The sequence below is a fragment of the Lepisma saccharinum genome, chromosome 11 (genome assembly GCF_977018435.1).
Source record: "Lepisma saccharinum chromosome 11, izLepSacc3.1, whole genome shotgun sequence".
Classification (NCBI taxonomy): Eukaryota; Metazoa; Arthropoda; class Insecta; order Zygentoma; family Lepismatidae; genus Lepisma; species Lepisma saccharinum.
The window spans coordinates 3805338-3821302 of NC_139239.1; the positions used below are offsets into that span (position 1 = coordinate 3805338).

Here is a 15965-nt window from a genome sequence, read left to right on the forward strand (position 1 = left end):
CGTGGAAAAGGGGGCGCCTTGCCCCGCTCTATTTTTCACCTTCCAACGTTAGCGTCTCCACGCCCCTGTTCTGTTGTTTACTGGACCTGAGATGCAGGCGGGAACCTCGCACGGCACGAACGCTCGTTGGCTTCCACAAGTGCACTCAAGATCTTCATTCCTGAGATATAATTATCTGTCACGCTAATGTAAATTTTCATCTCGATTGTCTAGGGGATGGTTTGCCCCCCCCCCCCGATTAAATGTAATCTGGTTTCATATGTACAGTCACCGGCATTGCAAATGAGACATCGAGAACCTGAAATACTGCAAGGCTTTTCTGTGTGTTGCCTAAATCTACGGCGATAAGTGGAATTTAATAGCAAATGTTTAATGGCGACTTCTACCACGGCCGTAAAGTTAGGCAACACACACAACACCTTGCAGGGAAGTTTGTATTTTAGGATCTTGGTGTCCCACTTTTGTTGCCGCCGGCTGTACAGCCAATTTTTGCATCACAATTGGAAAATTATACGTATTCTAAGAATTACAAAAGGTAATAGTAATGGTAATACATGGAGTCCCAGAGAAGTTTGATCCGTTTAACAAAAGTAATATTTGATTTAATAATAACTATATCTTATTTTTAATACGCTTATTCATAGAATATATGTATTATGAATTCATAATATCACGCATTTATTCTTATATAAGTATATAGTACATGTATTTACTTAACACATTCTTAATACTTCAGCATAACCCCTCTCCTTTATCAATTTTTCCTGGCACGCCACTGTCAACAATACAGAAGATTAAAACATCATTCAAATCAACGGCCTTTGAGTTTCCGAACCATTGAATACTGTGAAAATTTTGCGTTACAAAGCGATATTGATTATGTCAGTGTGTGCGAGTTCATTTGATATTCGTGCCTGGAAAATTATGGCTATTGGAGTTTTCTACCATTTTTCCCTCTCTTATCCTCTTGGCCATCTTGTCTGCGTAGTCTGCAACGTTGTAAGCGTTCTGCATATTGCCGAATTCGAACGCCCCCGCAGAGTTTTACTTGCAAATCAGTATCTTCAGCTGAAATATTTTGGCTCTTCTTTCACGTATGTAGAGGAAAAGAATATACAGTAAAGTATAAATGCACCTTTTAACATTAAGTGATGATGGGAGACTCACAACGAAAATATATGCGCAGGCCGGAATTCGTACCCCTGACACCTGGCGTCGTAGCGCGCTGTGCTAACCACTTCGCCACGAAGGTCAGCCCTAAGTTGGTATTTGAAGCGCAGAAGCAAACTTCTACATTACAAGAGGGCGGTTTGCAGTTAGTTAAAGTGTAAATAATGGTAATACAAAAGTACAATTTTGTTTTCGACTTGCAATATGAATTTCTACCAATTATTTTTTTCGAGATTATTAAAGCTTGTATAACAATACATCTAGTCCATCCAAAGTATATGTCACCAGCCTAATAGCTGTAGAATGAAAGTGATTTATTTAATAAATATATAATTAATATATTTGAAACGGTTACTGGATGACAATTTAAAGTTTGCCATTTTAGTTCTTAGTTATTAAACTTTAAAATGAACATAATTTAATTAATTAGCTACAGGTGGTACATTCTGAAAATCATGGCATTATTATTAAAATAAAAAAAATCACAACCTCCAAGCTACTTGACATCTGGCAAAAAACGTTCATTACGTTTCTTACGTAGAAAGCCTCACAGATTCCCTAGTGGGGAAGAAGGTAGGATAATTTGGCCTACGGTGTATTCCAGATCAATGGTGTCAGTTCCTAATACCGCTTGTGATGAAAACGTTGCTGAAGTTTTAGATGTTAAATTCTCTTGGCAGCCTTCAGAAAGTTACTTTGAGTTTCGAAAGCGTGGGGTTATTAACGGTTTCAGCTTGTATTAACATTCTGGTTGTGACGTACGATTTTGAAGCTTCTGTAGTTCAACAGATTGTAATAAATAGCTAAATAAGAAAAAATAAAGGAAGTGTTGCATTGTGGTGCCATTGTTACAATCCCAATTTAATTGTGATCTTGTGCTAAATCTAACTTTGGGATAAAAGCATTTTAATATTCAACGTCATCGAAAAAGAAAAGGTTTTTTTTTAGATAAATGTTGTTCATGTTGATAAATTATAAATGTCTTACCATGTTTACACATTGGTAAAATGTGTATCTCCTTATGACTGCTGATTTAGTCATATACGAGTTAGTAAGTTCGCAAAGGAATCTATCAACAAAAAGTGGGCATAAACTACACTTGCATATTCTTTGTGTTGGCATTGGTGCGACAAAATGCATTCTCTGTACATCTGCAAACACACCACAATATACATAGTTTACTTGTCAGATTTGATTGATTGATTGAATTGCTGTTGCTAATCGGGACTGGACCTACAGTTTAAAGTGGGATCTGAACCACTATGTGCCTCCACCGGGAATCGAACCCAGGACCCCTTGATTACAAGGCGGGGACGCTACCATTTACTTGTAAGAGATGTTAAATTTTATTGAGAACATTTTCTACGACAATTTACAATCGCATTTTTCATATTTTAGGTCGCACTTCTGGATTTTTAGGCTACTAGCGATGATGAGAATGATTGATGAACGAACATGGACCATCCACAGGCCAAGACTTAAACCCTAATTTACGCGTATAAGCGATTGGGCACAGAGGCTGGAGATATTCTTACGTAATGTAATCAGTCAGATTAGCACATAGGTCCACCAACAATAGGGATCGAGTTTCATTGTTAGCCTGACACACAAGAAAAAAGAATCAGTGTGGTTGATGAGAGCTGGAAGTCATCCGTTCTATTTCTGGCCTAATCCCTCTAAAAAAGGAACGTTTGATTCTTTTGAATTTGAACAAGTAAGCACCGTCCGGTAATAACATTTGTAACCCCCTGAAGGGTTTAATTGTGAAGTTGCGAAGAAAATATTATGTAAAATATTATTTTCAGATTCTTATAATCTTACTGCTTTTAAAAATTTTCTGAACCTGAAGATATCAGAATTTAAATATGTATTTCTTTAATGCGGTATTCATAGAAACAGAAAGTATACCTTACTTTGAATAAATCATATAGGTAGATAGGTAATTAGTTTCGATGTTTTATAAACGCAACCTTTTCACTGCTTGAATCAGTTAATGTTAATAACAATGTTAATGTTGGCATAGCTACAGGTTTGATTTCTTCCATTCTAATTCGTCTTGCTTTCCTAATTTAGGCTGTACACTCATGGACATTTCTAGGTTGTAATGATCTCATTGGCTCGTCATGGGAAAGATACAACCCAAAAGTGTTCCTGAGTACATGTCAAGTCTACAAGACACGTCTTTGCAAATAACAAAGTTTGAAGATAATGATGATGATAATGGTGACTTAAGTTTTTTACACGAGTTTTCTGCCACTTTTGGCTAATCGCAATAATGGGGATGGACAGTGATAAGATGCAATTGGTAAATGGACAATTGGAAACACAAAAGGACGAGAAAAAAACAAACCTCACAGAGGATTATGGGTCCAGGCACCAGAGTCCCGTTAGCCTGCAGAAATACAAACAAGGATTTTCAGGATGGCATTTAAGTGCCTTCAGATAAAGAGGTCACCTCTTCATTCATCATCCATGTTATCTCACATGATGAACACTGAAGCGGTAAAAATTTAGTGTTTAATAGAACAAATACGCGCCAGAAATAATAAAAAAAGTAAGCGAAAACCATACTACAGAAGGCACTGCGCCTGCTCTTGAATCTACGCCATCTTGGAATCACGTGATCGCTCGCAGTCACGTGATCCTCTCAACGTGCAGTGTTGCCAGGCAAAACTTTATGTCACTGAAATATCTCTGCCCGTTACATAGTTATAGTGTGGGAAGGACTTTTGGGAAACCCTATTATTATTATATATTCTGACCCAAGGTGTTACTTTCACTCTGCTAGAACAAATAATACTATTTCGTCTCTTGTTTATTGCACAAATGGGTCGAAATCCCTCCGTCCCTCCACACAATCCCATTGGCTACACCGGTGCTTGCTCCCAGTTCCATAAACATCCCTCGTTCATCGTGTGATTTGTAGTCGTGTGCATTTTTGCCATGAAAGCGCTCCATCATGCACAAAGGTATTCTAGAAAAAGCGCGCAGCACGGAACGCACAATCATTGACCGCAAAAATAAACCGGCGATCGTTTCATTGACACCAATCACACCTCGGCGGCGACAATCATAGTCGCTGTGGGAAATGTTACCTTCACTCGGGGGGTCTTTTATCTCGCTTGATTACCGCCGGCGGAACACGGCTGCAGTGTGCATAAACATCACCTGACGCCATGTCTGCTTTCTAATTGCGGGTTCGTGATCATATTGTGAAATTAGTGGTAGTGATTTGCGGCAATGGCATTTTGTTCGAGATGCTTTCGTGGAATGTAAGCTTCGGGAAGAATGTAGCTTTCATGGCCATTTCTTTACATACGCTGTATATGTGTATATGGGGGATGGGTGTTTAGAAATGTGTTCAAAAATAATACGAGGGAGGGTCAAATGAAAAAAACTTAATTTGTTATTGTTTCTTATCTTGCAAAATTTCTTCAGGTAGGGTTCCACAAATTTGTTGCATTTTAGCATAGATCCCACCAACCTTCGTGGCGGAGTGGTTAGCATAGCGCGGTACGACGCCAGGGGTGTTGGGCAATGCATGAGTGATCTTTGTGAGTGTCCCTTCATCACTTTCGTCATCACTCACCCTCATGGTCGTGATTTGCCAAAAGTGGCAATAAAGCAACGCTAAACAACAATAATTGAACAAATCTATCAAATGAGGCATAGATCCGTTGCCGACGAACATCTAGCTTAACCTCTGATCTAGTGCCTGTATACCTGAAGTAGAGTACTCTTTGGAATGCACGTGAAAGCACTTGGGAGTCACCGAGAAGGTTTTTCCACCAACGCGAGGCCATTGTTGAACTTCCTCCTCCATTCGTAAACTTACTGGAGTGTTACACACGCACAGAGACATTTAAGTTTCATTTATCGTAGAATTTCTGTCCCATCCAGACTTCCAGAGGGCAAGAATCCACTGCTCTCTACTTGTGCAGGTATGTGTGCAGGACGCGCCATCTTTAAAACAACAAAAAAAAATGCTTTTTGAGGTACACTTGAACAGTGTTGCAGCCTTGAGTTCGTTTCTGTAGCTCATTAAATATGAGCGGCATATAGTAGGTCCATAAATTTTGTTGGACTTTTAAGGTTTTTCATTTGACTCTGTTTTAGTTCTTTCGTTCTCATTTCTTGTGCAGATTTTCAAGGAATGGAATTTTACCCTTACTGCTTAACGACTATTTTCTTTCAGTTTTTAAACTTTACATTGTGGAAAACATAGTCAATGAAGCAATGTGATGGACAATTCACCTCATATTATATTTGTCGTTGACTGTACAAGGTTAACCTTAGCACTAATTTGAATCCTCAGATTTGTTTTAGTTAGATAAGACTGTGTGCATGACATTTTTCTTCTTGTTTTAAATTGTGACATCTTTATCATATTGTTTTCCTTAGAGCAGGGGTTCCAAAACATTTTCGATTCACGGCGCCCTTGGTGTTTCAAGATTTCTCCAGCGCCCAAGTCAGATTGTAGGCGTATCTAACACTTGTAATGTGATTAGGTTGCTTGCTTTAAGTTTAAAAATAAACACATATTTCAAGTTCAGAAACATTTTACGTGTAAGAAGTAATAAATAAGCACATATTTGGAATATGTGTCATTTCAGTGAAAATATGGAACATTTCGCGGCGGCATATAATCTAGTCACGTATGGCGCACACTTTGGGAACCACTTCCTGAGTGTGATTGTTCCCGAATTACAATAACGGGTAGAAGATAGAGTGGTGACGCACTCATACTTTTAATTTGTATCTTAATGCATTTTAGATAGATTGGTTTTCGTATTGGTATTTTCTCACTTTGCTTCTTATTTCTATCATTTTTGCAACCGCGACGATGAGGATTAATGATGATCAAATAGAAATTTGTAAAGGAATACTTAGAAAAGAGTTTCCACGACTCGTATCCATAATCTCGACACTCTCGACCACCGCAGAAACGTGTAGTATATAGATATACATAGATGAATGAAACGAAAGAGGTCCTGAAAATCTGAGTGGTAAACGCTGTAGCCCTGGTGTCAATGGGCGTTCCAGAATGTCGGTTTGTCACAGCATCTTGAGAACAATATAGAGCAACTTCGTTTCATCAAACCAGGTAACCGCGACGATGGAATTCGATGACCTTACCGCGTATCAACCAATGAAACTCTACTTTAATATATTTTGGCTATGAAAGGGCTACGAAGAAAAGAAACTGGCTCTACAGACAAACCGTAAACGCAATGATCTCCCTTTCGACACATTGATATTAACAAGGAAATATTCCCGCATTCGTTCTACTATACTGTTCAAACAAAAAATAAACTATTCTCTCTTTCCACAAAACTCGCTTTAAAACAAAAACCGAATATATATGAAAAAGTGATGAACCCTTTGTTCAGCGCATGTAAATATTTTACTACATCTAACACTCTCACACACATCACGCATGTTGTATTTATCCACTGCCCCAAAGGTTGTTTGAACACCGAGATATTTCCTGCTCAACAATTACCAGGATGAAGCGAAACGTAATACGTAATTCTCACTCATTACCTGGTATACATTACGGCGAATCAACATCGCATGCATTTTACACAGCCAAGAACGCTTTCATCTCGACGGGAGGCTGACTTCCCATCCTGCGACCTGCTGAGCGCTGGCTTAGAGGAAGAATGATAAATAAGTGCGCTGACAGATTTGTTTTCAGGGAGGTTCGCGCGTTGGTTTCATGATGTGAAGAGCCGCTTTTCATATTAAATCCACGCAGCGTGTTCCTTGGGTGAGAGAAATGAAACTTATCTACCCAAATCTACGCGTTTCAACCTTGTTTGCAGTGGATTACACGAAAAGCGGCTTTGCGGCATGTTTCATATGTTTGCTGTCTCGTTCTTGAGTGTGATGTTCTCTCATCACTGGGATGATGGGGAGGGTACTGCACAAGATGATTATGGAGAAGCTAAAAGTTATACCCTGGAATTAAATTTGCATATACTTGAATTCACAAATCACACACCACGGGAGAGGTATATTATCTGACAATGTTTTCTATTCCTTGCTGTAGTGATATGTATAAATTTATATATTGAGCTGATAACATCATGATCAAAGTGACTTCAACATTGTAGTATTAGAGTAAATATAACAAATATACAAATTACATCATGTTGGCTTCTAGGGACTTCCCCAATGTCGTAGTGGCAGCACCATCGCCTTGTAATCAAAGGTGGAGGCACAGTCGTTTAGTTCAGATCCTATTTCAAACTGAAGATCCCGTCACGATTAGTATACACGTACGTAAATTGGTCTTAGCGTAAATTCCAAACAAGCGTATTTGAAATGGGATATGAGCTACTAATTGACTCCACCCGGCATCAAGGATATCTTCATTAAAATGCCACAGCAGGGCCCTCGCATCTTAAAAAAGAAGCACAGGTGTATAACAATGTAGGTCTGTACACATTACAATCTTGAATATGAATGGAACTACTAATACGTAATGAAAACATCTCAAGTATTCTATAATTTCTTTCCATTTTGAACGAATGTGTAAAGGAATTAATTTCTTTGTGAAATCTGCATAATTTCTATAATTGCTTATAATAAATTTCATTAAAACTACTTAATAAAAGGACCCATTCATATTTACAACAAATAATACTGTTTAAAATCCATTAATTGCATTTACTCTTTTGATTTGTAGTGTCTGAAGATTAGCGACCTCCAGCATTTTAACATATTCCTAAAAGAGATGCCTTACTTTGAGCTTAATTTAAAATGTGAAACTCGTGTGAACTTCTATTTATCTTTTCAAACATGTTTTGAAGGCAGAATTCCACATTTGAAACTAAAATTCTAAAATATAAAATTATAAATAAGAATATATGGAGAAGATAAACCTCCAAGGTTAAAACATATAGAGAAATACAAAATATTTGTAGTGTAAGTAAGTCTTGAAGGTTTCCAGGCAACGAATGATGACAATATTCTTTCGGGGTATCGATCAGATGAGTTGTGAAAAGGATCCAAACCTTTCGAGAGCTAACGTCACTGTCATCTTCAGGGTAGTATCTTCTGCTATCCTGAAGATGAGAGTGACGTTAGCTCTAGAAAGGTTGATATCCTTGCCAGATCTCATCTAGTCGATAGCCGGATAGAAGCTTTTCATCATTTGTAGTGTAGTTCACGTGCCTATTACCGCCTTCGCCGAAGATATATTCTGGGACCTTTCAGTCAACTAATGCTTAATATATTTTGTCCCGGGAATCTCTGGAGCGAGCGAGCGAAAGCAAGCCTCTGCGTAAGTAATGACTCTAGAGGACTTGACATATGAACTAGTGTGAAGGAGATTGCGTGGAGGGGAAAGAGCAACTACAGTTACCAGCCTTTACAGCAGCGTATGCTGCTTCGCTCCTACCACTCGCTCTCTCCCCTTCTCTGCCGCTATGCGCGGCCTTGCTACATAGATTTCGGGAATAGAGAATACATCTGAAATGTATGATTTCTTAAATTTAGTCTCACAGTTACAGGTTAACAATTATCAAGGCTTTAATTAAAATATTATTGCGTTAAAGTCAGATTGTGGTCATTTTTCGCTGACTACTTGCCGGAAAAGTAAGAAAAATGTTATGAATGCTCAGTTACATTACATACAGTGGCCACAGTTCTGCTTGTTGCATCACACTGAAGGAAATCCTTATGCTTTTTCTGTATTTGAGAGTTTTCATCCTCACACTTGGAACTAGAATCTTCCAGCACGAGTGTTTAGATGTTAATTTAGGTATATCTATTTACGCTGCCGAGTTCCAAACAGGAGCTTTTCATTACTTCGCCTGGAATTCGACGCAGGCTTCCTCAACGTTCCATCTGCTCATTTCCCTCAGAAGAATTTCGTCTTGAAAGCTGACACTCTCTTCCTGCAGTCATACTTTTAAGAAAAAAGGGCTCGCACATCCTGCCAGTGCAACTGCGACAAAAATAGCGGCCTTGAAGGGAAGTTGTGCGCTTCAAATTACAAAGTTCACTCAAGAGAGGCCAGAGAGCGTCTTTAGGAAATGTCTTAGCTTCTTCTCCTTTTCTTTCCTTCCTCTACTGCCGATCTTCTCTTCCTTTCCACATTGTTTTCTCTTCCTCCTATCCTTGTCTACAACTCATTCTTTATTTTGCCATTCTTCTTCATTGGTATAAGGGTTGGTGACAATTTCTAGAGACACCCAAATGTAAACCTGGACAGCTTTGTGGCAAAATAACGAGGCTCTGTCATCTGGACTTACAGTTAGTATAATCCTCTGTAGTGTTGTGCTTTCTCCTGTGTTTTCTTCCTTACATATACTGGGTACCCCCTTTTCGACCTCGTCCACTTTCTGTCTAATTTGAGTTATGGGAAATACGTGTGCAAATAATCAAAGTCCTGACACAATTTTCATTTTAATGAATCAAACCATATATATATTTCATTGTTCTTTCACTTTTCATCGTTATCACCCTTCATCTTCATCTTCGCGAATGATTATCCAAAACTGGAAGAAAAGCGACTTAAAGCAGTCAATCCACTCTTCTTCACCACTCCCTTTCTTTTCCATTCTCCATTCAATTCCTTCCTCTACCAGACATAAAATCTTCCTTTCTTATTGCTTCCATCATCCCATCCTCTACTTTTTTATACTTAAACCTATATTTTTCTCTTTCTTGCAACTAATTTAATTTTATAAATTACATTTAATTTCATGTACATACTTTGTGTATGTATTACAAGAGTAAAATGAAAGCCTTAAAAGTGTAATAAAAATTATAGGGCAGACTACATACAGCCAAAATTTACATGAAGTATCAACAGTTATTTTCAAAACGCCCACAAGACTGCAACACTAATCAAGTGATCTTCAAAACACCATATTTTTAAAATTTTAAACATAGCTCCTCCTCTACACACTTGCACCAGAGAAGGAGTGTGGTTTCTTGCCCTCTGTCAGCCTAAAACGTCCAGAAATTTCTCGGCAAATGAAAATTCAATATGGGTTCAAAGGCCTTCGCAGTGGCTCGTAAGTGACTGCACGTCGACCTCAAAGACTTATTCTTCTTACAGGCTCTAACCCAAACTTGAAAATATATGTAGATCAGCAATAGGTCTGTGCTAAAATGCAGCAAACTTGTGAAACTATACATAAAGAAATCTATTAGGTAAGAAACAATAACAAATGAAGGTTTTTGATTTGACTCTCCCTTCTATAATAGATAGTTTCGAAATTGTGTACCAAAAGACAGAGAAATTGTGGAGTTTATTAGTTCATCAGGATTCGAAATTGTGTTGTAGATTCATTTCATTATTTATAATTTCGTATCCCTATTCTTTAATATTGTATAATTATTTCTGATAAATGTATTAATTTTTTTCCATCAATAGGATCCGGCCATCATTTTTTCCACTGAAGCTCCGGTTATGATGACGAAGACTGGGGTGGTGTATCGAAGGTAAGTAGAACGACAGTTTACTAGATGACTCTATGTAGAACGTGATTACCATTTATTTAAAATTCCTTATCCAGATGCTTGAATGCTTCCCTTCACAGTCTGTGTTGTGATTATGAACGAATCTCTCCCACTTCGAAAGCATTTAATTTAATTGTATGTAATTTACTATTTTCAACTTTTCTTTCGTTCTACAAAATAGTTCACGTATTAATACTTTTTACCTATGAAGCAGAATATCAAGAGAGAATCAAGTGGAAACGTGGAAACTAGTTTAAAACTTACTTCAACTTCTCCACCTGAAGTTGATGCACATCATTTCTAAATGACTGCAGAATTTTGCCGACCTCTCGAGTGTAACGCTAGGTGGATTGCTAACACACAGAATATATATTTGTATTTAACCTTCTTTAAGGGTTGAACCGTTATCTGTGTACTATATGACCACCTCCTTTAGAGTTCACTGAAATAATATTTCGTGCTGTCTTTGATAAAATTTTATATCCAAGAACACTTTTATAAAATAAATCTCTTAGATAATATTTCCACTTTTTTGTTTCTTATGTAAATGAATGTATGTATTTAACATCAAACAAATATATCATACATATTTCTCGCGGTGACACTACATTTTTGATAAGCTAAAGTAAACATACATTCTCAGTAATGTGTTTTCTAAAATATTATGGTGTGTTGAATATGTATTATACAGTGGTTTAAATTTATGAGAGAGGGAGCAATAATAAGTGAAGAGATAGAGAAGACTCTTGTACAAAAATGTGCAATCAATCATTGGGAGAAAACCTGTAAAGAATTTTAGGAAATTTACATAATATTTCTTCGCGTGTTTTGAAACAAATAAAGCTCTTCTCAATAATTTATAATTTTCACTCTGTTCTGCAATTTGTTATTGCATAACATTTCTTAAAGTTAATTTATGATTTTCTCTTGTTTGGAACCTGATGATCAATAGCTTTGCTCTCTTGGACCATAGTCGGCATTTTAAAAATTAATTTAGGAAGTTCCGTGTATGGTTTTCTGTAGTCTCTTTTCTTAAGATGCAACGAGTGTGTTAAATATATGTTAAAAGTAATCGCACGTATCAACTGTCTGTGACGTTTGAAACGTTTCCTTGCTTATAATGTATACAACATGTGGCAATTTCTTCCAGTAAGAAGGTTTTAAATGTTCACAGTTTAGATGCGACAAGGAAAGGTCCCTCGTCCCCAGTCCACTACGATACGATATGCAGCATTGAACACGAGCCAAAAATGAGAGTGGAAACCCGTATCATGGTACGGACTCTAAGATTCCGTCATGTAAATGCTTTTGCCGTCGTTTTCATTCTGTTGCAATCAAGTTTAATTTATTTGTTGACGGAATAAAACATTGCGTTATTAGAGAGTACCAAAACTTTCACAACGTGAACTAGTGTTTTTGGGGAGTAATCAGGGAATCAAATTTGACAGTTGGTCGCTAATTCAATATGGATTTAATCGATATTTGCCAACTGGAAAAATGAACTCACTTTCAATGTCACTTCAAACTGCACTTTCACAGTTTAAAGTGAAATCTGAGCAACTTTATGATTCCACCGGAGGTCAAATCCTGGACCCATTGATCACAATACGGCAACTAGGCCTTCTTATTTTGAGTAGTGGTAAGGCTTTCGCCCTTAACTAAATTGTCCTGCGTTCATACCTGGTGGAGGCACATAATAGTTTGGATCACACTTTAAACTGTACGACCAGTTCCGATTAATTTATCTGTGCAAAATGACGATTTCAACATAAACTAGAAGGAAATGGTGGCCATAGTTACTATTAAATCATCGGAGAAGTTCAATTGTGGGTTACTTTGCTAAGGTGTAAGTATAAAATATCCAGTATTTTCATCATTTTTTACTTTTGAAGAATCCAACGCTTGAAAATAATATTTTGGATATATTCTTTGGTAATCTTGAAACGGGTTTTTGGAAAGAAAATAATATGAATGCAACTCCAGAATTCTTAATGACTATAATACATATTGTATGTTTTAGGTATACCCAGCAGATATGTTAACAATTTTACCTGAGAGAACAAAGCAAGACGAAGTAAGGAAAGTAATCCTGGGCCTTCATTCGGATATATCACGTTAAGTTACCCTTCCGTCTATGCTCATCTGTTCAAGTTGACAGAATCTCTTCTTCCATTTTGACTAATCGCGACGATGAGGATAAAAGGTGGTAGGATGAAATTGTCGAACGAACAATCGCAAAAGATTAACGTTCGCGGAACACTTTGGAATGAGATTAAAAACTTGGGGCACCATTGATAGTTTTCACAATTTTTAATCTTAAATCGAAGTGAAATATGAATCAGGAGCATGTTAAATTTATTGTCAAATAAATATCTACTCCGCTACTAATGTTACTCGTTTAGTAAAAGTATAAGGTACAATTTCAAGGACTTAATATTTGTTTGCCTGCTTCCTAACAATATTTTATGTCTCGTTTTTCTCGTTTATCCTTAAAATATATCGCGGCACCCCTAGATCGATCTCACGGCACCCCGGTTGGGAATCACTACTCTAGAGACTGGGTGTTCATGTAAAGGGTTCAAACAAGCACCTCGGACAACATTACTTATTGAAGCTGATCTATCTTGTAATACGTAGATCCCACACTTTCATCGCTACCATTACTTACTGGTTACAATGACAATGTTTCAAGAAATATTAACTCTTCCCGGGTGCAATTGTGAATGAAAACAGTTTATAGTGTGTGCACTCCATTTGAAACATACAACGATAGCATATTCATATGATTATAAGGGTAATTGTAATATAACTTATGAAACTTACCTTTTTCCGCCACGGACGTCATTACAATCAGATGAATAAGGATGGCAACTCCGAGAAGGGAGAGGGTCCTGGAGAGAGCCCATTGAACCATTGTGGCTGTCGTGTTCCTCTTCACACTCAGGTTCAAATTCCCAAGATACATGGATTCCTCTCACACGCACACACGCACTTTTTTTCTCTCTGATTACCACAAGAACCTCCGAGTCAATTAGTCCCGATGCAACACTGATTAGGCTGTTATGGAAACACTGGAAATTACAAAGACCGGCACATGCATAACAATAATATTACACTCGGTCCACAATCAACGAGGAGAACTCTTTTTCCAGAAATGTGTGTCGAGATAAAAACTGGATTAGGACACTGGAATTCCAGGAGAGACTGAATCGAAGTTGTGTTAAATTCACAGATATTGTTTTGTAACTTGCACAATCACTTTTTTTCGCGTGGTCTATTTCTATGTTACTGTTGCACCGCCATGTTCGCTGGATAAAGAAGTTGGCGTACAGATTCGTTTTATTAAGAGTACCGTATCGGATGCTTCAGCACAGATCATTTGCGGTGATCCACGCCAGCTCCGTGTGTGTCCCCCGACTGGTATGAATTCCGCGAGTAGCGAACCAACGATCCGCGAGAGCGAGGGAACGTCACTAACAAGACAACTGTGGGGCTGAGTATCGTACGCGGGAACTGTCACATACTCTGCTGTTCCGGGGAGTCTTGCCAACGACGTGTCTCCTCCCCTCCGTGTCCCCCTTTGGAACGTTCATTCAGAAGTCAACCGCTCCTCTGTTCTCCTTTCTCCCGCGCCTTCGATCCTTTCTTCAATGACGAAATCTTTGGGCACCGGCGGAACAATCACACATCACGCGCGCACTCGCTGGGGGAGCGGAACTTGTGCACATAACCGCAAAACGGTGGCCCCCGGTGAATAATTTCCTTGGTCCTCATCCAAGAAGAGAGTCAAGCGGCGTTCTTTTTCGCCCCTTTGAGCATCCTATAATTATCAGAATTTCCGGCAGTCTGTAACCGTGTGCCTTCAGGGTAAGAAATATGCCGTACAGCTGTTCGACTCTCCTGCCACAGAGCGAAGTTCCTGGATTAGCTTGAAGAGAGAGGCGTTCTGATTTGCTGGCAACAGCCTCTGGTCCATATGTTCCTTGAGATATGAATATGCGTCGGTGGATGTTGCGGTCCTCGAGAGGAACACCACTAGGTGGAACTTGAACTCAACTCCAAGAGTTGATCGACTGTGGATGTTAGAGTGAGCGATTATCACTGTTACATGTCTCCCCCTCCTTGTATCGAAAGAAGGGGGGGATAACGATTCACATACACACCGAAACTCTTTTGGAGAATGCCTTGTTAAGAGGATGCAACCGCGGCTCTTTTACTGTTTAGAAGAAGCGCACCAGCTGTTGATTTGCTGTCACGGAGACGCAAGCGCTTCTCATCTTCCTAACATTTTTTATCTCGTCTTTCCTTCCTCCCACACTCTCGCCCCCTTCCCTTGTTTACAATGTTCCTCCCGCCTGCCTGAAATGTCTCGCAGCACGTGCCTGGTTGCGAAAGTCAACCCGCGCTCGGTAAACACGGAGCAACCCGCGCACGCTTAGGCTGAGTCACTCGTGTGGTGACAGGCAGCGCCTCGTTGTTCACCGCACGGAGTCGCACGACTAACTGGCAGCCGGGGCCCGAACGGGAGCGGCGAGGCCGGCGCCTGCTTAGTGGGAGAGTCCGTCAGCACTCATTGCTGATCAATAAGGAAATAACGCAGCGTGAGGGAGCCGGTGGGGAAATAAAAAGAAACAGCTGTATAATTGTTCTGTCGATATCTAACCCTGATTCCTACCGATCGGAAAACAATGAAAGAACAGGTTAGCATTCATCTGCATGTCGTGTTACCAGTAACGGTTCATTCAGAGACTTGGCGAACTTCCTGCAACATGCACTCCATTCAATTAATATAAGCTGACTGTTTCATCAATGTCGCCGTCTACTTGACACATTAACATTCGGAAGATCATTGGTCCAGTCACCTCCTTTCTCTGCAAATGTTTTCTGTCGGTTGAAATCATTAATTTATCAAGTTTTGTTCGTTTAAGTTAACTTTATCCTCAGAAAGGCTAATAATTACATTCTTTTTATTTGCAATCACTTTTCTGACACTTTTGACAAACCGCGACCATAAGGAAGAGTGAAGATTGAATTAGATTGATGAATGCAAAATCACAAATAACATCTATGTTCAGTCGGAGACTCGAACCCGATAACTCCGATAGTCGAGAACATAACCCTTCGGACACCGAACAGGGTTTATGTGTGATCTGAATCACCTGCAATGTGCCTAAACCGGTGATCGAACCTGAGATCCTCTTTCTTCGTGACTAAAATGCTAAGTACCAAGATACTTTAACACTGCAGTGCTTTCGCAGAAGGCAAAAACTGTCGGATCACTATGTGATTCATAGAATATTATCGTCTCTACCCATTAT

At 38.9% G+C, this 15965-nt stretch overlaps 1 protein-coding gene across 1 annotated transcript in view; it reads right to left on the reverse strand.

The window, feature by feature from the left end:
• Positions 1-15118, reverse strand: part of LOC145995123 (lachesin-like) — a 356578-nt gene extending 341460 nt beyond the window's left edge. The window contains exon 1 of the mRNA XM_083131660.1: positions 13471-15118. Within this exon, the coding sequence (XP_082987786.1) occupies positions 13471-13612 (142 nt within the window). The 5' untranslated portion in view covers positions 13613-15118. The remainder of the gene's footprint in view (positions 1-13470) is intronic.
• Between the last annotated feature and the right edge of the window lie 847 nt (positions 15119-15965).